Source organism: Pteropus alecto, unplaced genomic scaffold (assembly GCF_000325575.1).
Source record: "Pteropus alecto unplaced genomic scaffold, ASM32557v1 scaffold63, whole genome shotgun sequence".
Taxonomy (NCBI): Eukaryota; Metazoa; Chordata; class Mammalia; order Chiroptera; family Pteropodidae; genus Pteropus; species Pteropus alecto.
Genome location: NW_006434897.1, coordinates 901,991 through 929,851, shown reverse-complemented (window position 1 = coordinate 929,851; position 27,861 = coordinate 901,991). Strand labels below are relative to the sequence as shown.

The window sequence follows — 27,861 nt, the reverse complement described above, 5'->3', positions numbered from 1 at the left end:
TAGTCTTTCATTACCTTTATACTTCATGAGAAGTCAAAGAAGAAGCTGAAGACAAGGTAGTTATCCTCTCAGCAGTTTAGTCTGTTTAGTCCCAGCTGTTATTTCCTGCCTCATTCTGCTTTCCCCACTGTCAGGATTAATTAGGCAGCTTGCTGTTTTAAAGTCACACATTTTTACTTTGAGGCCATTGTGATTATTCTTCGCTTCACAGTTTACTTGGCTTTTCTGTAAGGTTATTCCTTAAGTTTTTCCCCCTCCCTTTAAGAGAAATTACTGATAAAAATGATATTACTTTATATGTTATATATCTTGAAAGCATTATAATTTTTTGAATATATATTTAAAATATATAAGACAAAAAGGTAAAGTAGTTGTAATTTTTCAAAATCTGCATGAATTTATATTAATTCTATATATAATTAAAGATTTTTTCCAAGTCTGTTTAATGAAGGTGTGAAGTGCTTTTCCTACATATTTACCCTTTCTACTTGACATTTTAGAAAAATTCTGTTTTTGCAATGAGGGGAAGAGTCACTTTTACTTTTAAATTATCATTTTCCTTTTTAAAATGTCATCTTTTGTTTTGGATATTCAAAGATGATTATTTATGTATTAAACAGTCTAAATGCACTGATCTTGGAAAGGGAAACTGCATATTTTCAAATCTATAATCACCATAAATATTTAACCTATCTCATGATATTGTATGAGGTCTTTCTTTTGGGTTTGATATGCATCAGTTTGTTTATTAAATTAAATATTTGTTTAATAAATACGTATAAATCTCATGAGAAAAAAAAAATTTCCTAGATGATTCTGATGCTAAGAAACACTACATTAAAAGCTTCCTGGCTGAACTTCGCAATGATTTCTTGGCACCAAAGGCACAGGCTACAAAATAAAACAAACAGACGAACTGGACATCAAGAATATTTTAAAACTTGATCATCAAAAGACAATATCAATGGAGTAAAACTGAAACCCACAAAATGGGAGAAAATATTTGCAACTCACATGTCTGGTAAGGGAATAATTTTTTCCATTGTACAGAAATATACAGAAAACTCCTAAAACTCAACGACAACAAAAAAAACAAACAACTCATGTCAAAAATGGGCAAAGGACTTGAAGAGACATTCTTCAAAGAAGATATATAAATGGCCAATAAGCATATGACAAGATTCTCAACATCACTAATCATTAGGGAAATGCAAATTGAAACTATGAGATATCACTTCATTAGGATAGCTACTATCAAAACAAACAAACAGAAAATAGCAAGTGTTGGTGAAGATGTGGGGAAATCTAAATGCTTGAGCACTGTTGGTGAGAATGTAAAATGGTACAGTCTCTGTGGAAAGCATACTAGTATGGTGGTTACTTAAGAAAATTTAAAATAGAATTACTGTATGATCCAGCCATTCTACTGCTGGGTATATACCCAAAATAATGGAAAGCAGAGTCTCAGAAAGATGTTTGTAGACCAGTGTTCTTAGAAGTATTATGTACAATAGCTAAAACATGGAAGTGATCAAAGTGTTGATTGATGGATGAATGAACAAAATGCAGTATATCACAGAATGGAATATTATTCAGCCTTAAAAAGGAAGAAACTTCTGATACATGCTACAACATAGATAAAACTTTTTTGATTGTCTTATTTCATTTAGCATAATTGAGAACGTTATGCTAAATGAAATAAAACAATCACAAAAAAACAAGTATTGTATGATTCCACTTTATGAAGCAGTCAGAATCATAGAGACAGAAAGCAAATTAGTGGTTGCAGAGGTTGGGTGGGGGGGAGTAAATGTTTCAGTTTTACAAGATAAAAAGAGTTTTGAAGCTAAACGGTGGTGAGAGTAGCAAAATTTTATGAATATACAGTATTTAATACCACTGAACTATACACTTAAAAATGGTCAGGATGGCAAATTTTACATTATATGTATTTTACCACACACTCACACACACACACACGAGCAAGAAATACTGCATTGATCCTGAACTTGGAGTACCCACTATATCCATAATAATAAAATAGTCGACACTAACTGACTGCTTCCTACGTGCTAGGAACTGTTTTAACGGCTTTATATGTTTTATCTCATTTAATCACCACAACACCCGTATGAAGTGGGTACTATTATAAAGAGATCTTCATTTTTAAAAAAATATCTCAGGCTCTCATACTCTGCTAGTGAGAATGTAAAATAGTGCAACCACCTTGGAAAACAGTTCCTCAAAACAGTTTACTCTATGACTCAACAATTCCAGTTCTAGGTATATTCCTAAGAGAAATAAAAACACATTCACACAAACAGTTGTGCACAACTGAAAGTATAAACAAAATGTGAGACACACATACATATATTACACACACACACACACAGTGGAATATTATTTAGCAATAAAAAAGAATGAAGTAATAATATAAAATAGATGAAATCTGAAAACATTATGCTAAGGGAAAAGAAGATAGTCACAAAAGACCTCATATTGTATTGTCTCATTTACAAGAAATTTCCAGAATGGGAGAATCTATAGAGACAAAAAGTAGAATAGTGGTTGCTTAGGGCTAGGGGTTGAAGGATAGGGGGAGGAGTTGACTGCTAATGCATATGGGGTTTCTTTGGCGGGTGATGACAATGTTCTAAAATTGATTGTGGTGATGGCTGTATAATTGTGAATGTACTAAAAATCATTAGATTGTATACCTTAAGTGGGCAAATTGTATGGTTTGTGAATGTCTCAGTAAAGCTATTATTAAACAAAGATGTCTCAGGTAAGAAGATGGGTACAAACTTGAGTGAGCAGGCTTTCTTAACAATACAAGTGCAATTACCTACCACAGATGTAATCATATGGCTTCTCGTTCTAGAATATTTATAGTTTTAGGATTATAAATGAAACTCCATACATATTTGGGTAAGAAAACTAACACATTATAGGATGTCAATTATTAATATATTGTTGGGTCCCTAGTACCAACAATATATTTCCAACTGCTTTCATAAATACTTCCCTGAACGTAAATCAAGCAAATCTGCTGCAGGAGTACAAGCCGTATTTCTAGGGGTAACCTTCCTGTCTCAGCAGCTTCACACCTGTAGGCATACAGATCATCACAGGCTGCCAAGCAACTGCCTGACAGCTTAAGCTATGTAAGCCTGTCTAGAAATGAATGTCTCATAACAGCCACAGGAAAGAAAAAAAATCAAATAATTTTTTAAATAAAGTTTTGGCTTTTCTTTCAGGAAGCTGTTATTAACTTTTTTATTGTGGTATAGTGGACGGACAACATTAGTTTCAGGTGTATGATATAATGATTCAATATTTGTACATATAGTTAACCTTTGAACAACACTGGTTTGAACTGTGCAGGCTCACTTATATGTGGACTTTTTTCAATAAATACTGTAAATGTATTTTCTCCTCCTTGTGATTTTCTTAACATTTTCTTCTCTCTAGTTTACTTTATTGTAAAAATACAGTATATAATACATATACAAAATTGTGTTCATCAACTGTTTATGTAATTGATACATTTTTGGGGAGTCAGTTATACACACATTTCAACAGCACAGGGGTCAGCGCCCCTAACCGCCACATTCAAGTCAACTGTATTATAATATGATCACAATAAACCTAATTAACATAGGTCACCATATGTGGTGACAAAAATTTTTTCTCTTATAATAAATTTTAAGATCTACTCTCTAAGCAACTTTTAAATATGCAATACAGTATTATTAACTATAGTGGTTATGCTGTACATCACCATGACTTATTACATAACTGGAATTTGTATCGTTTGGCTTCCCTCCCTGCCCCTATTTCACCCATCTACCACCTCTGCCTCTGGCAACCACCAATCTGTCCTCTGTATCTATGAGCTTGGGTTTTGGGGTTTGTTTCAGATTCCACATATAAGTGAGATCATGTAATTGTCTTTCTCTGTCTTAGAATTTAGCTTGATTTTATGTGTACAAAAAAGAGCTATACTTATTTAGTAACTTTTTTGGTTTCTTTTCACAATATAATCATTCATTTATTCAAAAGATAATTACTGAATGCTACACTTACATGTGCCAGAAACTATTCTTGGTGTTGAGGATATAAAACAAAGCCCCGATACCCAGAGAACTAAGCAAATGAAAGAGAGAGACAGACAGAGAGATAAAAGTATATCAGATAGGGCTAAACTATGAAGAAAAACAAAGCAGGGAAGGGAAATAAGAAGGTGCTAGGGAAAGGACTGTAGGAAATACACAAGTTAGTAAAGGGGTGGAGAGGTTCAGGGATGACTTCAAGGTTTTGACCTGAAGTCTGAAACTGTCATGTACAAAAATAGAAAAAATACGGTGGGGAACAGGTTTAAGGGAGAAAGAAAATTAGTTTGCTTTAGGCTATGTTAAATTTAAGATGCCAATTATATATTTAAGTGGAGACTTTAAGTGGACTATAAATTTGGAAGTCGGTGAAATTGAGGCTGTAAGTAACTTGAGTCGACAGTATAAAGTTGGTACTTGAAGCTTTAACATGACTATCTTTATTCAACCTATTTCCTAGAGGATGAGTAAGCTGCTTCCATTATTTTGCCATTAAAAAAAGGGCTGCAATAAGCATTCTTAGAAATATTTCTTTATGTTATATATATTAACATTTTTATTTGTGTAAGGAAGTTTCCTAAAAATAGAACTGATTCAAAATGTATAACAATTTTAAATTTTACTAAATATAGCCAGTTGATTTACAAAAAAACCGTAGCAGTTCACACTTCCTCAATCAGCATATGATGTGCCCGTTTTCCAACACCAATGAGCAATGGCTATTACTCTGAAATTTTTTGCCAAATGGATGAAAAATGGTATCTAATTTTCATTTTCATTTCTTTGAACATATCTGCATATATTCACTGGCCATTTGCAAGCGCTTCTCTGTAAAATGTCCATTTTATTATAGGGTTGCTTATCTTTTTCTTATCAACTTGAAAACGCTCTGGTATATTAGAAATATGAAACCTTTATCTAGTAATTCATGGCAATTATTTCTCCCAGTCTATGACTCATCTCTTCGCTTGTTTATGAATGCCTTATATCATAGAAAATTTTTATTTTCATACAAATCTGCTAATCACATCCTTTATAAAAGTTTCTGGGCCACCTGTCTCACTTTAGAACCCCAAAATTCTAAATATATTCACCTAGTTTTCATGTTATTTTTGTAGTTTTACTTTTCGCTTTTATGTCTTTCATACAGTTGAAAACTACCTTTGAACAAGGAGTGAGCTAGTGTCTAGGTCTAGCGGAAAGAGAACAGTCAATTATATTAACCCCATTTATTAAGTAAACCCTCCTTCTGACTGAAATACTCCATCATCATACGCCTGGTTCACCTGGGCAGCCCATGCAATCTTGACCAGAAATAAATTCTGCATAAAAGCCTAAGAAAAGTCAAAGTTCCCTAGTACTTTATATAAATATGCAAATTACACAGAGCAGTAACATACAAAATTCAGAGTCAAGAAGGCATTATGGGAAAGAGAACAGTAAAAGTGAAAGAAGACCGAAGCGCCGCTTCTTCTTGACTTGTGGCTCTGGCCTTGCCATCGTGGTCAGGGTAAAACAAGGGACAGAGAGTAGGCACTTAAACTAAAACAGAAAAGGATTCATTTATCTTGAGGTCTTTGGCGCCCTCCACATGCACTGAAGCCTGAAGCTTCACTGGCTAGACACTCACTGGTCAGTCCTAAGAAGTTCTCCAGACAATTATGTTTGGCTAGAACACTGCCAAGATGAACAGTTCATTTAAACTGTGAACAAACTTGAAATAGTGGTTTTCTGACCCAGAATATCTAATATCCAAATATCTAAATCTTTGAATGGTAATTCAAAGTGATTTAACAACGGATGGTGGTAAGAAGATGGAATAAGAGTTTGGTTTTTTCTTGAGCTCATAAAATCATAAAGAAAAGAAAATCTGTATGTCCAGTGGCCCTGGCCAACCCTAGGTAAAATGTACTGGCACCTTCCCCCCATTCGACCTATGTCTGGTAATGTTCATTTGTGCTTGTGTGTGTGTGTGTACATGCACACATGTACATGCTCACATGTGAATGAGTGAGAGAGACAGAAAAACAGAGAAGTGGGAGAGAGAATTCTCTCTCATTGCTCTCTGGGCACTGGCCCACCTCCTTGCATTCCTAATTACATCTTATTAGTTTATAAATTAAAAAAGCAGCTATTTATAAAACCTTTACACAACCTAAAGATGAGTCCCCTTTCATATGAGAAGGTAGAAGAAAGGAGACAGGAATCTAGCCAATCTGAATTATACCCTTAGTGCCCAATAGGAGAGCATGAAATATTGTTCACCACTAATGTCTCTAATATTGAAAACACTAAAGGCATTCACTAAGGCTTTTCTGCTTCAAAGGCTACTCCAGTAAAGAATGAGGAACAGAAATACGAGTAAAGCATGGGCTAACACTCATAAAGGCATCACAGAAAACTTCCAAATTCTCATTCACGACTCATTGGTTTGAGGTGTCCCTATCACATGCTACGTCACAGTAAATAAAAACACTCATTATTTTAACCTTTTTTTCCTTCAAATGAAGGTTAAAGCATATTTAACATGTACCTCCTGGTGAGCTAAACATAACGGCTATCTCCATTTTTCCTATCTTTCCTTTCTCTCCTTATTCCCAACATTCTTGCTTCCTGTTAGGCCTAGAAAAGACCTAGTATGGCCCACCAGCTGCCTCCACCTCCTTGAAGAAAACCAGGAGACTTGCTACCTAAGGGCATAATGGTCCCCACCGTCCTGTGCTCCCTATTTTGACTCTGTGACCAAACAGCCTGAGTACTATAGAAGCAGAATGTAGAACTTGCTGTCTTCATCAGCACAATTTAACAACTGGTGCTATTCACACAGCACTAGGCTAATTCCAAATCAGTAAGTAAAAGATTCCTTCCACATTATAAAGTATGCTGATGGACCACAAATCTGAAGCGGAAGACAGGTTTTTTAATTTGTTAAGGACTCTTGTAAGTTCTCATTACTTTGAAAGGAGGGGGAAAAAGATTGAGCCTTATAACTCTCTTCGTAGCAGTATGAACAACTCTCAAAACAAGTTAACAGGCTGATGAGATGCTATTGTGACTGGATCTCACGGAAAATTCTCAGACACAAATTTTAATGAGGTAAATCATATTCCTTTTGAGAGTCTCTGAGTCCACTGCAAATGTTTCCATTTTAATAGGTGACAGAGCACCAGAGGAGAAAAATATCATGAGAGAGAAAATAAACAGGCTGATTCTGGCATCCAAAAAAAAAAAAAAAACCCACAGCATAGTGGCTTTACCTTGTTGGTAAAGCACTTGGGGAATATAAGCAGGCTTTAAATGGGGCCCAGAAAATCTTACAACTATATCAGTGGGCTAAATTGGGAGGAAGAATAAATCTCTGTATCACTACAAAATTCCACTCCTATCTATCCACCAATGCCTTACACGTAAACTCATACCCACGCATTCTGAAAAAAAAAAAAAAAAAATTAAGTCTGTCACTGGAAAGTATCTGTATCAATCATATTAACAAACAATATTCATACTCATCTGGAAATGTGCTTACTACTGGGAAAAGGCATGGTAAAAAGGGATGGGAGGTATCATAAAGGGTACAGTAGAGTGCTTTGTTTCATGATTTTCATTAGCTTAATAATTAAATAAGGAGAAGACCACTAATCATGAATGCCTGATTCATGGACCAGGAGATACCACTTGTTAAAGATGGTGTTCTCAGGCTAATCTCATGATCTTTGTGGTCTTTCTAAAAATAGATAAAACTAATGATAATTTACTAGGCTGAAGCTAGTGAGTCTACTACAGTTTGCCTGTGTGACACCAAATACACTTTTAATTCTGTGAAGCCTGATAATGGAAATCTTTCAAGACACTTTTAGCCATAAAATTCAGCAATTCTTTTAACACGGATCACTGATTTTTGCTTACCCAACCCAAGCCATCTCCCAAAGCCCACAGAGAACATGGCAAAGTAACAAAATAAAACCTGAGACTTTATATTTAACACATTTCTCCACTATGTGCCTAAAACATTGTGCTTAGCACTAAGACACAAAGATGAATAAGATACTAACTCTTAAGAAATACACAATTTCACACCACACATAATAAACACTATAAAGTCACTGCCTCAGAATGATAGCCACTAATCTTGTTCTAAAAGTAGATGTGAAGGTGTTGAATTCATAAAAAGAAATACAGATCATAATAAGGAACAAAATAAGACTCCATGTTTCCACTTTAAGGTGTCAAAGACCCAAGTTTGCACACAAATCGGCCTTGTGGAAGACACTTTGCATTGCTTACCCATCAGCCGTCGCCCACATCTCCCTTGCGCCAGAAGGCTCAGGGTTGCTGGGCCCCTCCCCAAGCTTAGATGAGCCGTGACTGTGCCAATCAGATGGTTCTTTTTTCACTGATTCTGGCACGCCAGTGAATGCCCTAGGATAGGCATGTAACTCAGACGTGGTCAATGAGACAAAAAGGGATGTATGCTGGGGGGTTTCTAGGAACGACCCTCGTTTTAAAAGGTGACGCAAGAATAAACTCCCCTTCCTGTCTGCCTTTTAATCCAGCTGTATGAGGATGTGATGCCTGCAGCCATGGCAATTACCTGGTGACCATGAGGAGACCAGTGCAAAGAAAGTCAACTAAAGATGGCAGGACAGAAATATGGGGAGCACCTAGGTGCTTGATGGTGTCATTATTCCCTTGATTTAATTGATCCTAAAAATTTGGATGGGCCTTTTATGTGAGATAAGTTTTACTCATTGTTCATTCCATTTTTAGCTTAGTATTATTACTTGCAGCTAAAACATCCTTGACTGATACAGGCCCATTGGGGGGAAAAAAAAGCAGAGATCAAAGAGATCAAGATAGTTTCAGACTCCAGAGTAATCTCTTCTTAGGCAATTTCAGAATGCAGAAAGTAAAACAAAACTACTTATCTTGTTTCACATCATTTACATCCCTGCCCAAATATTCGCCCCCATCAAAGCTAACTAGAAGCCTAATGTAACTGCCCATGGAATTCAGCTGGGCTCAGCATCAGTGGATCGCACTCTGAACCTGTGGCAAGATCAAATCACCTGTCTATTGCCAAACCACTTCAAGTTCTCCAGGAGCACCACAAAAGTAGCCTTTCATATGCTATAATGTCCACAGTGGACTAATCTGCTTTCTCTATCTTTGCAATTTTGGGCCAGAATGCTAGAGGCAATGTTATCCATGGATGGCATAGAGGGAAGATACATGTATGCATGTCCATATGGGGATATTAATTTTTTCCAGAGTGCCCAATTAATGCTAGTTACTTTCTTAGGACAAATAAGATTCCAAAAAACTGAAAACAATCCTTTAAAACTCAAATTATAAAAATAAGCATAATGTGTGAAGTCTCTTAACAACTCTAGCTTATTTCCTCTCCCTCCTTTGAATGTACAGGCATACTTCAGAGATATTGCCAGTTCAGTTCCAGACCACCACAATCAAGTGAGTCTCACAATAAAGCAACTCATCCTTTTGCTGGTGGAAGGTCTTGGCTTCAATTTGTTAAAAACAAACAAACAAAAAAACAAAAAAACACCTGTGAAGTGCAATATAGCAAAGCTCAATACAAAAAGGTTTGCCTGTATATGCCATTAATTGGATCCTATAGTGTTAAGGATCATAAAAATGATCAATACGATTATTTATACATATATAAATATAATGTTTATGTATTTGTAATAAACTTATTTGTTATATGCTGGAATAATAGAATCAGAAACCATAATAGAAGACAGTGGCACAAATAATTACGACAGCCAGCACAAACTGAGGCTTACTTTTGGCCAGGCATTATTCCAAACACCTGATGTGCAACTTATTAAGTCCTCACAACCCTAAAATAGGTAGATATTATTATTCACGTTTTACAACTAAGAAAAAAACTGAGACACAGAGAAGTTAAGCAATTTCCCCAGTCACACAGCCAGTGGAGTGGCAGAACCAGGATTCCAACCCAAGAAGTCTAGCTCCAGAGTCCATGCTCCTATTCATTTTACTGCCTCCATAATTAGCTACACTCTAAGTTAAAATCATTCACAATGATGATTTCAACTGCTATGAGTCATTTAATTATAATAGAAATCACAATACATGTCTTAATAATGAATGAAAAAAATGATTCAAAGTCTGTGAGGATATGAAACAGAATATCTGTTGAAGTTACCAAAGATTTCAACATTTCATATATTAAAGAGTAATTACTCAGGAAAACAAAGATTCCAGTAGCTCTTGAACTATAAAATATCAGCTGACTAGACAGATCCCAGACTGACAAAATTTAGAAACTGACAAAATTTTACATAAAACTTCACCTATCTGAGATCTATCAAGATCACAAATCACCAAGCTAGACAAGAGATCACCAAAATCACCAAACTACAAAATTGTTATTACAACACAAAAATTCAGAATTAAAGGGTGAACTTACTAAAATCATGGACCATCCCTGGAGCACTGACAAAAGCACCAAAGCTGCCCCTTCTTTGAACTGTTGGAGTTTGCTCCCAAGCTCACAAACCAAGGATGAAGTTGTAGTTTATATGTGTGTGGGTGTAAAAGACGAAATTTGTTAGAAATCAGGATGCAGCACTGTTGGTGGCCTGACTTAGACCTAACTCTTCACTATGACTCTTATTTTGATACACTTAGGACCATCATCACTTGCCCAGCAAATAGTGAGCTGCACTCTAACAGGAACACATCTTACATTCCCACCTAGCCTATAAACTCCAAACTCCCAAAGGGTAGGCTTTGTACCAAAGGTGTTGTGTTCCACAGTAACTATAACAAATGAGGAGCCCAGTAGTCTAGTCACTCAGTAAATACCTGTTAAATCAATGACTGAGTGATAAGAAGTAAAGAATTTAAGGAGATAAAGGAACAAAGAATAAGAGGCAAATTGCTAGGCAAAATGTTATCAACCTGAGATACGAATTATGATGTGTCCTTCTTCCCTAGATAATCGGCTTCTCAAAAGAGCATAAAAGAACAGACAGTTATCTAACGATTTTAAAGATGAAAAAGAAATTGTTTCTCCATACCTTTAATCGAAGCACCTGGATCATACTTGGTATTCAACCAGTAGAAGTTTAAGAATACAAGTGCTTTGGTGGCCAAGTTTATATGCCTTTTTTTTTTTTTTTAATATAAGGATTGAATGGTAAAAAAAGAAAAACAATTGGAGAATAAAATTCTATTGGGCCTTCCCAATCACCCTGTAAATATATCCATGGACATAATTCTAGGATTGTTAAAACTAAACTGTCTATCAGGACCCAAGTAAGACTCACTCATCCCCTTTCCTTCTCCCCTTTACATGTACCCAGGATCCAGTACTGACCTACTTTATAGGACAAACATGAGGACTAATTAGCTTAAAAATGCCAAGCACACCAAGATGTAGAAAGCTTATAATATGTATATGTTGTTAACCACTTTAGCAATTAACAAATGAACTGAGTCTCTTGTATCACGATGTAAACTACTACGTAAATTACTTAAAATACTGCAAACTTTTTAAAGTCACAACTAACCTCACATTAAATACTTTGACAAATAAGTATGTATTTTCTAAAACATTCGAATATCTTAAAGAAAATAGGCTCAGTATCATAAACAGAAATAAGTAAATTTTGATTAACCGCACCAGAAAATAAAGTTATTAAATGACATTTGCTCCTGATTCCTAAGTGTCCAGACCAGGAAGCTGTCCACTCAGCTATCAATGAAGTCAACACATCCCACCAGATTTGAATGTTACCATTATCGTCATCATCAGAATGGTGTGCAGCCTCCCAGATCACCTGCCATTCCCAATGAGAAAGGGATGGGGCCCCTAACAAGCACAATGCTGAGATCTGAATATTTCCTATGGCACCTTCTGCATTTTATATCAGAGTTATGCCCATGGAAACAGGCACTTAAATAACAGGAAGTCATTATAGGATTTCTTCTATTTCCTTTCAACTCAGTTTGCTTTTCAGTAAAAGCTGATTAACATGACAGAGTTATTGAGTCCTTGAAATGAAGCAGAGCAAACTGATAAGCTATTTCAAAGTGTTACTTCTACTAGTAACTGCAGCTCTGGAACTGAGGCATTTGAGATGTTCTGCTTTATAAACCTCATTTATCAAACAGCAGGAGAGCTGTTACATATGGTGATGGGCATTATGGAAATGCTTAATCTGAATAAAAAAAGCGAAAATGAATTTGATTAAATTACCTGCAAGAAAGAGAGAGACTAACTCAGGAGGAAGTAAAAGGTACCAATCATAGATATGAATCAAACAGGGTTGCTCAGAAATGTTAGAGTCTCCTTATAAATTGTTACTCTTTGGATTTGCTATGAAAAAGTTTCCTGGTATGTCTATGCAGAATTTTAAAAATTTAACATAGTCAAATTAAACTAAATAAATGCACCTGCCAGTTTTTGTCCACTAAGGAAGAAAGGTTAGAGGAGGTTTACAAAAATTCAGACAGCCCTAATAACACAAGAATTAGCTATGTTAACCTCAATACAGGAAATCAGAATATGTACGGGCAAGGAGAACTTTCCACTCAGCTAGAGTGTGGTGTTGACAATGTGGCTGGATGGGAATAAGAGAAGCACAGTAAACTGAGGTAAAAATTTTAAATTGTTTCTAGGGTCAACCAGTTTCTACTTTAATTTCACAAAATATTTCAAGATTTGCTTAATGTTCAGTTACAGATTAATCACTTATAAAAATCACAATTTGGAAAAAATTCATGTTTTGTTTGCTTGCTTTATTTAAAAAGGGGGAGGCACACAAGTCTTCCTATAAGGCAGTTCTGTAATTCTATGTCTTAGGAAATCATGAGATGAATTCATGGGCAAAAACATGAGGAAATTAGTAATAATCCTACAATGTCCTAATCACTGAAACTATCCCTGATTTGGGGAGAGGGAGATAAGGCTGATATCACAATATAAGGGAGAGAATGAAGGAGAGAAAAGTCACATGGGAAAGGAATACACAAAACAGTTATAATCCAACACTTTAAAAAAAAAAAGCTGGACACTGAGTTTAGATGAGGCTTTGGTATTCTGCCCATGAAAAATGCTTCTGAGAATCACAGGCCTCTTTGCCTTTGGCCAAAGCACAAGTGAATGAGTCATGGACACACCTAAGCTAGAACTAGGCTTCCTGACACACTGGGAAAATATCTGGGCCCGAATTACCAAGAGTTTCAGTGTTGGATGTGTCCTTGAAATACCCTCTCCCTACCACACACAGAGAAGTTGGTCATATAAGAATAGTACTAAGGAGAGAAATGAGAGTACGAGGAAAGCACAGTAGCCTCAGGAGCAACAAAAGCAAATAGAAACTATTAGATGTTCTCAAGGAAAAAAGTAACCCTTAAAAGCATTGTGGGTGCTTTATATCACTGCTCAGGTACAATATGCCTCCAAAAAAATAAATCTGTGCATCTATGCAACTCTGCCAGTTAGAGACAAAATATAAAATATCAGTATAAACTGATATGTGAAGATTGGCAGGACAGACTCAAGGCACATGTTCAAATAGAAGAGTTTTGTCCTGGTGCATCACTTATACCACCACTGTCCACCTTTCCTTCCCCTCACTCTTTTTAATCCTTCGTACTACAAAGTCCTTTTGGTCTGGGCAATGATGTTGATTTGAAATCTCGGACCTGCCCATTATCCCCAGAAACATCCTCTCTGGGGAGGTGGCCTTCTTCTACCAAGCGCCCTCCCAAAATACCTCAGGGGTTGCCTGGGGGTAGATTCCTGTGGGCCAGGGCCAGCACAGGCTACCTGAAACAGGGTCTGTCACCAACTTCCCTACCATGCCTAGAAGCTCTCCAGGTCACAGTTCTAAATGAGCACATATAGAAAACAAGCTCTTTGTCTTTTTCCCACTCATTAAAAATAAACCCAAATGGTACCCAGATATAGAACACACCTACCAATGGAAAAGTTAAAAACACAGGGAAGTGCCCACCCACATAATCTTTCCATTCAGAGAGGTACTATTCCGCAGCTGCTATGGAGTTTATAATTAACAGACTGCTTAACCAGCAACAGAAATTTCTGGAATCTATTGCAATTTACATTAGAACCTTGTTTATGCCAAAATCAGATTACAAGCATGGGCTGGACTCTGTGGTTGAATCTGCTGAATTCTGCGGCCTTCGTGGCATACCTCTAGGTCAACTCTCTTTCAGTCATAAACCTGCCTACAGGGAACGGCTACAGGCTGACAGAGGCACTGACCTGACCCAGCATACAGGAGAAGCAGAGCAGCTGCTCCTCATTCCCAGAGGCCCACAAACGAGCCACCACTAGCTCCATGGAGCTATGTCAGGAGGCTCCACTGAAAGAATTTCAGATTGCACTCGGATGTATTCACCATGGTGCTTCCACAGATCTAAGCCATTTCTGGACTGCAAGGATTTTGTTTCCTTTCTCACTTGCCACCCTAGGTTGAATCCTCTCCCCGCCAGGTTCTAAGACAAAGGTATGCAATAAGGCACCCTGAGCAATGGGATCTGCAGGGACTCCGCCTGCAGAAGGCAGAGAGTTGCAGGGAAAACAGAAGGGCAACATTTCCAGGTTACAGGCAGCTTTGCGGAATCTTCTTTACCATTTGAATCTACTCCATCAAGACCTACGCTAGAACAGGAAGTCTCCTCTTTTTACAGGAAGGGAAAATGAGGCTCTGAAATACAGAATCAGAGACAAGTGATGCTTCCACTCCACTAGGTTTGTCTGACTCCAGAGTTCACCCTGACCATGTTGGCTCTGCAGAAGTAACAGAAAGATCTCCTGGTCCCCAAAACAGTCCTTCAAAAGCTAGCCAGGGTGAATACAAGTCCTTCAAGGATCATTGGTGTGAAGTGGGCCTTAAGTGTCTCTAAGTTCTGGTGGAATGTCGACATTCCTGAAGGAAGGAGCATGCTGCTGGGCTGTGACCTGCCATTAACCTCTCTGTAGACATTAGTTGTTAGATACTGGCTCTCACCCAGGGAAACAGAGCAAGACTAGAAGCTTCACGTAAGACACAAGTGAATTTTAACAGGAGGAAAGAAAACCTTGGTTTTTAATATTTTCTAATATTAAAACCATTTTAAAAGTAAAAAACCTTCCTGTCACCTCCATAATAGTTCTATATTATACTTTAGTATTATATTAATTTGTAAAACATAATGAATAGGATTTATTAACTCCATTTATGAATTGGTGGCATTCTTAATTGAATTTTTATTTTAATGAACATGATCTATTACATTTGAAAACCTGTAGTATCAAGTGCATTGCACATATAAAGGTATACATATGGAACATGCTACCAATCCCTTCCTTGAAATCCCAGGAGTCCTGGGCCCACAGGTCAAAAAAACCCCTGGGCTAGAATCTTAGTGAGCAGGCCTGCTGGGCTGTCTCGAGGAGGGCTCCCATGAGGGAACCTAGAGGCAAAGAATGGGGGGAAAGCCTATATATCATACTTCACACACTTCATAAATCTGCTTACAAATAGCCTTTCATCAAGTGGTCAACAGAAAAATCTATGATGACAAATTAATACTGATGTTTGGGCAGGGGAACTATGGGACACAGCCACTTGCTATGGGATGGAATAAATATGAGAAAAGAGAGACACGATGTCACACAAAAAAATTAGCTCATTCTGACACCAAACTGACTTGCCTAAATGAATACAAGAGAATAAAATCATCTTGAAAAACCATCAAGGCTGTTCTTTAACGAAGCTTCAGTATCTTGATTAGATTTGGAATGAATAAAAAAAGACAGTAAGTAACAAAGAAAATAGCACATGCCCATGCTAGCATGACAAATATATCATTAAATACACAATTTAAGACCCTAGCTTATCATTTCTCTCCAAAAGGAGACTCATTGAAATATCATCACCACTATTCCAAACAGAGCTGAAATCCAAGACTGAGATAGAACCTCAAAGATCTACGCTACATATACATACACTGAAGGTCAAACTTAGATTCTTTAAACAGAAAAAGTGGGAAGAAAAAAATGCAAACCAATAATCTTTAAATACACACAGCACGTTATAAATAAATGAAAGACACTAAAACTTAAGGAATCTAATTAGCCCCTACCTTTCCAGCTCATCCTCTCTCACTACCTCTCACCACACTATTCAACATTCCCTGAACAAGGACTGCGCCATCAGACCCACGCCTTTATCACTGGGTACACTCAGGTGTGGGCAATAAGCTTGGTGTTCCTACCATATTCTCTCACCCACTCTCTCTCTCACTCACACTCTCTCACTCTCTCACTCTCACACTCTCACATTCTCTCTCACATTCTCACAATCTCTCTCTCTCTCTCTCTCTCTCAATTCCTACTCCTGCTTCCTACGCGACTCTCAAAGGTAGACTAAATCCGCTCTCCCTCATACTCCCCAGCACACTCTTCAACTTACCTAACAAGTCCTTCCACACGGGCTCCCTGGAGCCACATCATCACTCTCTCTCATTCACTTTCTACTCATAACACCAAGTACAGTGCTTAGCCCAAAATGCTTAACAAAAGCATGTTGCAGAAATAAATAAATAGAAGGAAAAATTAGGAGAAATGCTTCTGATATTGATTGTATGAGGATTACCTATTCACAAAATGATCATAAGTCTTAGCATTCAATTACTGGAGAAAATCTATTTCTTTAACTCAAAACTAATTAGTCGACTTCTCCTCCCTGGTAATATCTAACAAGGTGAAAAAGGAAGTCTGGTTTTCTATCAAAAGGTTTAAATTAGACACAGAGATTCCAAACAGAGGGGGATCCTTATACCATTCAAAGGGCCTCCCTGAAAGATCAACACTTGGTAAGGAACATCCACCAGTGCTCCCCGCCAACCCCGTTCCTCTGCCTTTCCACCAGTCACCAAGTGGATGAGGTGCACTCACCTGGCTTGTTTCCTTCCCTCTCATGGCCCAGCTGCCCCTTGGTATTCAAACCGCATGTGTAAACCTCCCCATCCTCCAGCAGGAACACGGAGTGGTTTCCTCCACAGGCCACTTCCTTGACGCTTCTGTCTGATATAAATCCACACACCTGTGGCTCGGCCACAATCCCTCGCAGGTTGGTGCTGATCCCAGGTTGGCCTAGAGACCAATATCCCCAGCATAACATTGTTCTTATCCTTCAGGGACTCATGCAGCCTAGAAGAGAGTTTTGTGTGAAAAAAAAAAAAAAGGAAAAAATTTAAAAAAATAGGTCAGAGAAAATTACAGTAATAAATGTAATCAATTTTTAAAAAATAACCCTCCCCTTAATATTCTTCAGATACATTGCATATCAAAAGAATACATATTAATATTGTTTAAAGTAATTATGTGATAATAATGCTGTTTTTGTGTGTTAATAAGAGTTTAAAAAACATTTCTAAACAAATTTTGTGTGTGTGAAAGAATGGTGAACATAGACAGAATGTGGTTTTCAGATCCCTGATGAGGAACTCAGTACAGGAGACTTGCTGAAACAATTTTCAAACCATTATGGTAATAACAGTTTTGAAATTACCCTCATGACTTCACCTTGTCCTTTCTCATTGCACTTTTCAAGTTTTCTGCTTATTTAATTTTCAAAAACGTTTTAACAAATTAACACCTGTAGGCGGCCTATTGTTAGCTCGGATAGTATTCACTACTCAAAACAAAAATGAGAAATGGAGGAAAAAAATGTGATCTTCTCTGCCATGCCCTCTTACACATCCTTATGGATCTGAGTCGAGCTTCACTTCCTACCTGAGAGCCTCTAGAGACCATTCCAGCCACAGTCAGCCTGCATCGCTCTGATACATCCACTATATCAGGGGTCCCCAACCCCTGGCGCAGACGGGTATCAGTAGGTGGTCTATTAGCAACTGGGCTGCACAGCAGGAGGTGAACAGCTGGTGAGCAGGTGAAACTTCATCTCTATTTGCAGCCTCTTCTCAGTGACAGCATCAACCGCCTCAGCTCCACCTCAGATCATCAGGCATTAGATTCTCACAGGAGCACCAGTCTCTGGTGCCCAAAAGGCTGGGGACCGCTGCACTATATTGTCCTGATTAGAGACATTCTTATAACTTAACACCTCAGACAGATTTTAATCACTTTAAACAGAGACCACAGTGTATACACCTCTTTAATTGATCAGGTACTCAATCAACTTTTAGCTAATTGACTACTGCTGACTCTAGCCCAAGGTTTCACTATATTTTTAAAAATTCATGCTTCCCTTTCATACAAAGACATAAATTTCATCTCTCTCTACCAGTTCACATCCACTAGGATGGATATAATCAACAAAGACATAATAACAAGTGTCGATGAGGATGTGGAGTAAGTGGAGTCCTCCTACAATGCTGGTAGGAATGTAAAATGGCACAGGTGCTTTGGAAAACAGTCTGGCAGTTCCTCAAAAGGCTAAACATAGAGTTACCATAAGATCCAGCAATTGAACTGCTAGGTATATATCCAAGAGAACTGCAAACTGACAGAGAAAAACAAATATCATATGATTTTATTTATATGTAGAATCTAAAAACAAAATAAATGAACAAATAAAAAAGAAACAAACTCATAGATACAAAGAATAAATTGATGGTTGCCGAATGGGAGAGAGGTTGGCGAGGGGGGGCGGGAGGGGGAGGTGAAAAAGGTAAAAGGGATTAAGAAGTACAAACCACTAATTATTAAAAATACTCTTGGGGTATCAAGTACAGTATAGAGAATATAATCAACATTGTAATCACTATGTAAGGTTTCGGGTGGGTACTAGACTTATCATCAGGGTGATCACTTCCTAGGGTATGTAAATGTCAAATTGCTATGTTGTATACCTGAAACTAATATAATATTGTAGATCAACTGTAATTGAAAAACAAATCTTAAAAAATTTAGAGAGAGAAAAAAAAGCAAACATATTTCTACACAAAAACTTGTATACACTGTTCATAGCAGCACTATTTATAAAACCAGAAGGTGGAAATAAGCCAATTGTCCATCAATGGATGAATGGATGAACAAAATGTGGTATTTCCATACAATGGAACATTCCTTAGCTACCTATGGTAATACTATCTGATTTACTCTTTGAACTCTTTCAAGAAAGGCATGAAAAGACTCAGAATAAAATATAAAACTAATCCTAATTTGCTGTCTTAACCAGCAAGCTCTGCTTAAGACTGTTTTGTTATTCCTTGTCAAGATTCTAGAACCAAAAAATAAAATTAAATTTAAAAATAAGCTACAATGTTATTCTTTGAATTAACTGCAAAGAGAGGAGAAATAAAATTAAAATGAAAAAGACTGGCAAAATCACATAACCTTTTCATAATTAAATTTTCCCAATTTGCTAAACTGCTGTATCCACACTAATGTCTTCCTTCATTTTTGATGTTTCATGACTTTGTCTTATATTTCCTACCAGCAATTATATAAGCGACATCATAGGGCTTACTATATACCCAATCACTATGATAAGCATTATATCATTATCTCATTTCATCTTCATACCAACCCTATGCCATATTTTTAGCCTCATTTTCGGAAAAAGCAAGGCTCAGATTAAGAATGCCTAAAGTCACACAGCCAGAAGGAGCCAGAACCAGGCTATGAATCTAGGCCTGATGCCAACGTCCAGTCTTTTCCAGTGGGCTACACTGCCGCCCAAGTAGATTTATGTCACCTATAGCAGTGGTCCCCAACCTTTTTGGCACCAGAGAATCTAATGCCTGATGATCTGAGTTGGAGTTAAGGTGGTGATGCTAGTGCTGAGGACAGGCTGCAAATACAGATGAAACTTCTCTAACCGCCCACTCACCTCCTGCTGTGCGGCCCAGTTCCTAACATGCCACTGACCAGTACTGGTCCACAGCCCGGGGGTTGGGGACCCCTAACCTACAGAAGCAAAAACACAAAAAAATACTTGCAGAATGACTAAATTGTGGTCAGTACATAATACAAAATGTCCTGGAAATCTTAAAAAAAAAAAAAAAAATCACCCTCTGAGAGTGAAACTAGTCATAATTAAGAGATAAGGGATGAGATTAGGCAGCTGTAGCATTAAAGCCATCCCCTTAACCAGCCAAGGACAATGTGTCTAAAATTATGGTTTCAAGAAGCTATGATTGTATGTCTATACAAAGATCTATAAAAGATGCTCACAGCAGATTTATTCATACTAAACAAAAATGGCAACAACCCAAATGTCCATCAACAGGAGCATGGATAAACAGACTGCAGTATATTTTTACGATGGAACACTACTTATCAATAAAAGGTGGGGGCCGGGGGGAGGGAGGGTGAGGGGACATGTAGAGGCCATGACTGAAATGCACTTAATAGAAAGCTGCAACTCAATATGGTAGCGACCTTTCTGAAGAATGAAGGTTAGTTTTAAAAAATTACTCAAGATTGTTATCGACTGCTTTTTTTGTCTATCTAATATCTCTCCCCAAGTCCCTCATTGTCTTGTAACAAACTGTACCCCCTCTTGCCCAAGGGTGAGCATGATCCTGGCCAAGCTAATCAGGGGACACCACCCCCCTAAGCCACACACAGGACCCATATAAAACCAATCAGAGAAAACCACTCCTCAGCCTTTGTGACTGGTGCAAGGATAAGTTCACACTGCCAGCTGAGGCAGAGTCCTTCCCCACTAAGTTCCATGGAGCTCTGATGAAAGAATGGGTAACTGAAGCTACTGGAAGCTGCCTTCCCTGCCACATAGAGCATACCTGTAAGACATTAGGAAGCTGCCAGCCATTGAGGTTCAAAAACAAGAGACAGACTTCCAGTGATGTTGATTGAGCCATGGATTCCCTCTTGCCTGGTGCCAGCACCACCACCTCCACTTTTCCTAAGTAAAGTTGTTCTTCATTATTTGCAAATTCCATACTTGTGAATTTGCCTACTCGCTAAAATTTATTTTTAACTCCAAAATCAATGTTCTGAGCATTTCTGCAGTCATTCCCAGACATGACGGAAAGGTGAAAATTTTGAATCACCTATGCACATGTTCCCAGCTTTAGCCGAAGAAGAAGATGATGCTCTCTGCCTTCCTGTTTCAACTCTCATACTGTAAACAAGAGGTCTTCGTACATACAATCTATTTAGTGCCAAGTTATTCACATTTTTATATTTTTTATTTGTAATTCTGCTGTTTAAAATGGTCCCCAAGCATTGAGCTGATGTACTGTCTAATAATAAATTAGGCATTAAATTCCCCCAGCCGCTCGCCTTGCTCAGATTTCATGATTAATAAGCAACCTTAAGTAACTTGGTTTCCAAGGCAGATCCTACACCATGACCGGTGGCCAGAGCATCCCAGGCGTATTGGCACTTCTACTTCTCATTATTAATTCGGCATCCTGGATCTATCAACTTCTTATAAGTTTGTTTAGCAAACTTGAGAATCAGCTGCATTCTGGGAGATGTGGCCAACTACAAGCCTGAGTAAGCAGCCTGAAGTATGGTCTCATCATGAACTGACTAGTAGAAACCACTTATGAAAAAAGACATAGAGAACTATTGTTCAAAATCCTTCCCACCTGAGTTATAGTAACAGAACTCTTCAAGTAACAAAGAGAAGTAAATGAATGGCAACCACAAATAAGCTATGAATGGATTATTAACCCTAATAGGAAATCTGGTCTAGGTCATCATGACACTCTGCCAAAACCACAGCAGGAGGCATCACCTAGCTTTCGGGAGAAAAGTTCAACACATTGAAGAGAAGTCAGCCATTAATACAGCTTTCCTTTAAAAGGACACTTTGGTGGAACTCCCAAATCTAGTAGCTACTAGTATCTATGAATTTAAAGATCCAGCTTCAGCAATGTTCTTCACCACTTGGCATTTTATATCCCAGGACCTGCCACACATTTTTCCTCACTTGCTGTCTTTCTCTCGCTTTAAAGGAGTAAAATCTTTTATTTCCCTTTAAAACACACAATTATGAAAGGTATTGTAGGAGAATAAATAACTACACTCTGGCTCAGCACCTACACCAGCCACCTCAGCTGTCCCACGCCACCTCAGTCCCAGCCCTTCCATTTCTTGCCTCTTATTTCCCCATCACAAAACAAGAGGAAGAAAGACAGATGTTCTGTTCCCTCGATGTCACACCTAGTACTTTTCCCAGTCCCTCTTCTCATCAATTTTTGGCAAAAGATGCAGGATAATCTTAGCAGGGCTTAAGAGTCAAAAGGACTAAAGTTCAAGCCCTGAATTAACCACATGCTAGCTGTAAAACCCTGGGAAAAATATTTAACCAGTCTAAGCCTGTTTCCTGGATCTAAAGTGGGAGAAAGAATGACATGGCTGTGAGGACAAATGACAGAATGCATGCAAAGAGTGCTTAGCATGTTACCTGACATACAGTATAAGTGACCAATAAATGTCAGCTGCTGTGGTCACTGTTACTCCTATTCCCAGTGCTCTTCTCTGAGACGTCAGCAAACAGGTCCCAAAAGACGCTGGGGGTGGGGAAAAAAGGGGTGTGAATCCTTTCTTCCTGTGGTTAGCATTAACTTATATTTCAACAAACCTGCACTGCAGAAAGCAGCACTACTACCACCTGTCATAACTTTCATGAAGGGGATATGAGGTTGCTAGGAGTTTTTTTGCATGTTTTTTCTTTTAAATTCTGGGAAGAGCAAGGGGATAGGCAAATCTCTTTTTATCAGTCCTAGTGAGTGGAATGCAAAAAGACAAGCAGCACTTCCTAAACTTTGTCTTATTAATCAAACTTTGCACACAGCAGCCTAACGACTGATTCGTATTCCTTTGTTTGAAAGTCACTGAAACCTAAATAACACTCGCGCAGGACTTCTAATCTCATTTATAATAGAGATAAGCTTCCTTTCAAATAAGCTTAGAAGCCATTACCTGAATGGTATGTGGGGCAAGGGGGGTCTTTTTCAACAGCAGGAAAGGCAATGTCTAAGGCTTCAGTACTCTGCAGGCACTCTCTAAATTCAAGCTTTAAATAAATTTGGAGCCAAACTCCCTGCAGAATTAAATACAGGAACAAAGATTCATTCTAATGACATGCTTTATTGTCAAAAATTTTACTACCATAGGCAGAAATGGCACAGTGAAAGAGAATTTTTCAAAATGTGAATCCACTTCTCACTATTTTCCCTCCTTCACTTCAGCTGGACTTTGGTCCTGTGACCCTTGGAGCCAACCCAGGAAACATTCCTACCCCACCCTGATGTTCCCCTACAGGTAAAGCCTTCTTCACTACCTATGCTGGGCTTTGTGAAACTAGAAGAATGATCTTTCTGCTGTTTGCATAAGCTGTGGGCTGCCCTCAAAAATACCTGCCCAGGCTGGCCAGAACTGAAAAGTCTCACGGTGCCAAATCAAGAATATAGAGCAACCAGGACTCTTCCACACAGCTGGTGGGAGCATAAATCGGCATAACCACTTTGAGAAAAACAGGTGGGCATTACCCAGTGGAGATGAAGATGTGAATACCCCACAGCAAGATAATTTCACTCCCAGGCATATGACCAGCACTATCTAACTTATCCAGCATCTACAATGCTCTGCACTGTGCTGAGAACTGGAGATATAAAGATGGATAAAATCTGGAAACAGAACTTTCTGTGATGATGAAAATGTTACATATCTGCACTGTCCAATACGGTAGCCACTCGCCACATGTGGCTCCTGAGCATCTGAAATGTGGCTAATGTCCAACTGATAAACTGAAATTTTAAATTTATTTAATTTTAATTTTAATGTAAGTGGCCACATACGGCTAGTGGCTATCTTACTGTACAATGTAATAAGAAACTCAAGAATATATGTCATGATATATACATAAGAATGTTCATTTTAGGATTGTGTGAAACACATAAAACAAAAACTCAAATGTCCATCCATAATAAAATGAATAAACTGCAGCACATGCATACTATAGAATACTGTACAACAGTGAAAAATAAATGAACTCCATCTAAGATTTAGCATCGGTGGAGCTAAATCTTAAAAGCAGTGTTGTGCGGAAAGTCACAGAAGAATTCAGAGTATGATGCATTTTTATGAAGTCCAAACACAGGTATAACAAGTATTTGGAGATAAAAATATAAGTGGTGCTAAAACTATGACGAAAAGCAAAAAAAAAAAAAAAAAAATATGAAATACAAGGTAATCATTATGGGGGCAGCAGAGATGGAGAGTGCATTCTGGAAAGAGTATAGAGTGAACTTTAATAGCATAGCTGATGTCCTGCTTCTGTCCTTTTATTGCTGTTTCTTAGCATATATATTAAATATATTATTTTATGATACAAATACTTCACAATAAAAGAAAATGAAAAGTATAAGATCATTGCTTCTTGCACCTCATCCACTAGTTCCCCGTCTATGCTCAGACTGCGAGCCCCTCCATAGAGGGGCCCAGGTTTACTCATCTTTGTATTTCCAGTTTCCAGCATAATACAGGAGTACAGTAGATGCTTAATAAGTAATAAGTGCTTAATGAACTGAACCCAAATATGACAAAACCAGAACTCCACAATCTGAATTTAAGTTTTTTTTCCCCGAGGAATGTTAAACAAACATTTCCTGTGTAGTGATTACTTGCTCCATTCTAAAATGCACTCTCTCCTCACCACATTTTAGCAGATCTGAAAGTAGAATGCCTTTTACAGTCAAAGCTGTCATTAAATAGTGGAAGTCTCTCAAAGCTAGAATTGAAGGATTTAACATGCTCTTTTGTTCATTCTCTATCCCTAGAGACTAGGATAGTGTCTGGCACACTGGAGGAGCTCAATAAATAGTTGCTAAATAAAGAAAAAGTAATATTTACTATTACTGCATGGAGTCTGTGCTAAAAACTTTACCTAGATTATTTAATTTGTTCTTTACAATAACCTCAAGGTTTAACAAGATTAGGTCACTTGCCCAAGAACTTGTAAGTAGCTGAAATGGAAACCAAGTGGCAAAGGCAGGATTCCAACCTCATCCACCAGACTCCAAAGTCCATGTTCTTAAACATGGCACTATACTATCTCTCAAATAAAACAAAGCCAAGCCACACCCCTTCTCCAATTTTCAAAATAAATGTTTAAAGATGTTGCATTTCAGTAAGTTAGCTGAATCACTGGCAATATTTATGGGAAATAAGAACCTATGTTAGCAAGAGATGTTCACTTCTTGGTTCACAGAAGCACCATGCCCCTGACAACAGCAAGTACTATTTCTAAATGTATAAAACATCTAAAGGGGGCAGAGTTACATCATCAAAGGGATCATCTTATTAAAAAGACCTTAAAAGTCCATTTAATATAACCTCTAGTCAAGAGTCTTAACATTCCTAACCTCATTTTAATGGTAGCTGAGGCTTTCCATGGTCAAGTAACTTTGGTCCTCTGAGAAGTGGTTGAAGCAGAGACGGGAAATTAGGTCTACTACCTCCTGGGCTCACCTGGTTCTCTTCACTAATGAAAGTCATTAAGGATTTGTTAAGATCCCTCTCTAGGTAGCTTTACTAACCTGAGTTCTTTACATATATTATCTTGCTGAATATCACTTCTATAAGTTAGATATTATCTTCATGTACAAAATGAGATTCAGAGAAATTAAGTAACTTACCACAGATCACACACTTGGCATTTGTACTAGAAGCCAGAATGGTTCCACCTCAACTTGCAGATCTGCATGTTAAAGAAAAATAATAATTAACTTTAGTATAAAACTCTAGAAAGTGCTTTCATGTTATTGAAAACAAAATGAGAAGTAAAATTCTGAAAATAAGAATATCTTTAAATTATGCAAGCTCGAATATTCCCCAAACATTGTATCTCAAAACAGGAGTTTTGGTTAAATACCAATAAGATAACCTCTAACCAACTATGGAGGTATCTCTTCTAAACATGATCTAGAGACACAGATAGCACCTTAAAAACTTCCTGGCATCTGTAATATACATAAAAATAAAATTATTTTTTAAACCTCGCATCTAGGTTTAAAAAATTCTAAAAAATAACTCAATTTTATCTATTTTCTCTTATGTTTTCTATGTACCACACATATTACAGCTTATTTTGCTACCACTGCTTTGAAGTCTTTCTGGTATCTTTCCTTCCTCCTTATCACCACATCCTCTTTCATGCAAAACAAGGTGAGATGGAGAGGCAACTTAAGTCTCTCAAAAGAAAAAGTCCTGCATGATTTAAAGATATTTTTATAATAACTTTATTTCTACTTTATGTAGAAAAACCTATTCGCTTTGGAGAATATTACTTTTATTTCTGAACTGAAGCAAAACTATCTTATATCTTCAGTAAGGGTACGACTCGCTGTATTAAAAAATGTTTTTAATTATTATGCAAATCTTAAGAAATTTAAATCTGTTACTCAGAATGAAATGCTATAACCAATGGCTCCAACCACATCATTTGAAACATTTTAGATTTTTTTAAAAATAAAAACCCGACTTCATACTGAACAAATAAAACTGCATGCTCATCGATTGTTTCCTTTCCCCCCTACCCCCCAGGCCAAAAGAGGAGTTTCTCCAAAGAGGTTTCAAACCTTCCTCCTTGATTCCTGAACATTTTCTCCAGAAGGTTCTCAACCTCAATGTGGTGTAAATGATATGTAATTCATCTATTTTGCTTTAAAAGGGTTTTAAATATATTACTCTCCTTTTCTGATTTATAATGTCATTCCCCTTCTCCCAAGGTAAAGGAAAATACAAAAGGATAGAGCATCACAGTAATCCGCCTACTGAAACAAAATAACCCTCTTTAAAGTCACTGCATTTAAAAAGGCTGTTAATTCTCATTTTATTTCACTTTTCTTTCTCTTCAGTCCGGAGTTAAAAATCAGCTCACTTTATGTTATCAAGTCATCAAATGAAAGGTTCTAGAAATGGCTTTCTATTTATGGAAAGAGCCAGAAAACACACAAAAAATGGAAGAGAGCTCTGGTATCGTCTTTCCTAAAGCATTCCGTGTGTAACGAATACAAGCAAACTCCCGGAAGGCTTCGCCCTGAATTTAAGGTACTTCCTAATGGGGCTGATTTAAAAGGTAAAGTAACATAAAATTAGAAAACAGCCAGAAACTGCGAGATACCAAAAGCAAAGTTCAAATACATATTCCTCGGAGCCCACGGTGCATATACCTAGAATCAAGGCATAGTTGCTTTAGATGCTGTCTCTATAGCACTCCCCAGATCATCTGTTTCAGGTTACACACGCTCTGCTGTCAGTTGTCCTGGTTTGCCCACTCCACATTTACGAATGACTCAAAGTGCCACCTGCAAAGTCCCTGCTCCTGCCACCCCCGCGCCGGTCCGCGTACTTACGTGCCTGCATGCGCGCACGCACACACACTCGCACACACACGTGTCCACACACACCCTTTCCCCGGCTCCACCCAAGAGGCGGACTCGGGCGAGGTGAGCCGGAGGCGGCCTCCGCGAGAGGGGTGGCGCCTGGCGCCGCTGCCCCATCAGCGTTGTCATTGCGGACGCCGAGTCCCGCGTCCCCAGCGCAAACTCCTCGTGGCCGCCGGGGTTCCCCAAACGCTGAGGCCTCGCCGGCTCCCATTTCGCGGGGAAGCGTCCGTGCCCCTCACCGCCAGGGTGTTTCCGGAGCCCCGGAATTTAAATAGGGGCAGGCGAGGAGGAAGGGGAGGATCTTTTTTGACTTTAAGCGTCGCAATTCCTACTGGACTGCGGGCAGCCA

At 38.0% G+C, this 27,861-nt stretch overlaps 1 protein-coding gene across 11 annotated transcripts in view; it reads right to left on the bottom strand.

Annotated features, from left to right (window-relative positions):
• HERC3 (HECT and RLD domain containing E3 ubiquitin protein ligase 3) overlaps nt 1–27,861 on the bottom strand; it is a 98,871-nt gene that overhangs the window by 69,818 nt on the left and 1,192 nt on the right. Inside the window, exons 2-6 of one of the 11 annotated variants that reach the window (XM_025046005.1) lie at nt 25,761–25,822; nt 23,044–23,164; nt 22,526–22,631; nt 20,892–21,013; nt 17,074–17,328 (exon numbers count right to left, since the gene is read on the bottom strand). In XM_025046005.1, the coding sequence (XP_024901773.1) occupies nt 17,074–17,299 (226 nt within the window). In that variant the 5' untranslated portion in view covers nt 17,300–17,328; nt 20,892–21,013; nt 22,526–22,631; nt 23,044–23,164; nt 25,761–25,822. The other 10 variants (XM_015588455.2, XM_015588453.2, XM_025046004.1 and 7 more) reach the window with 10 other exon arrangements.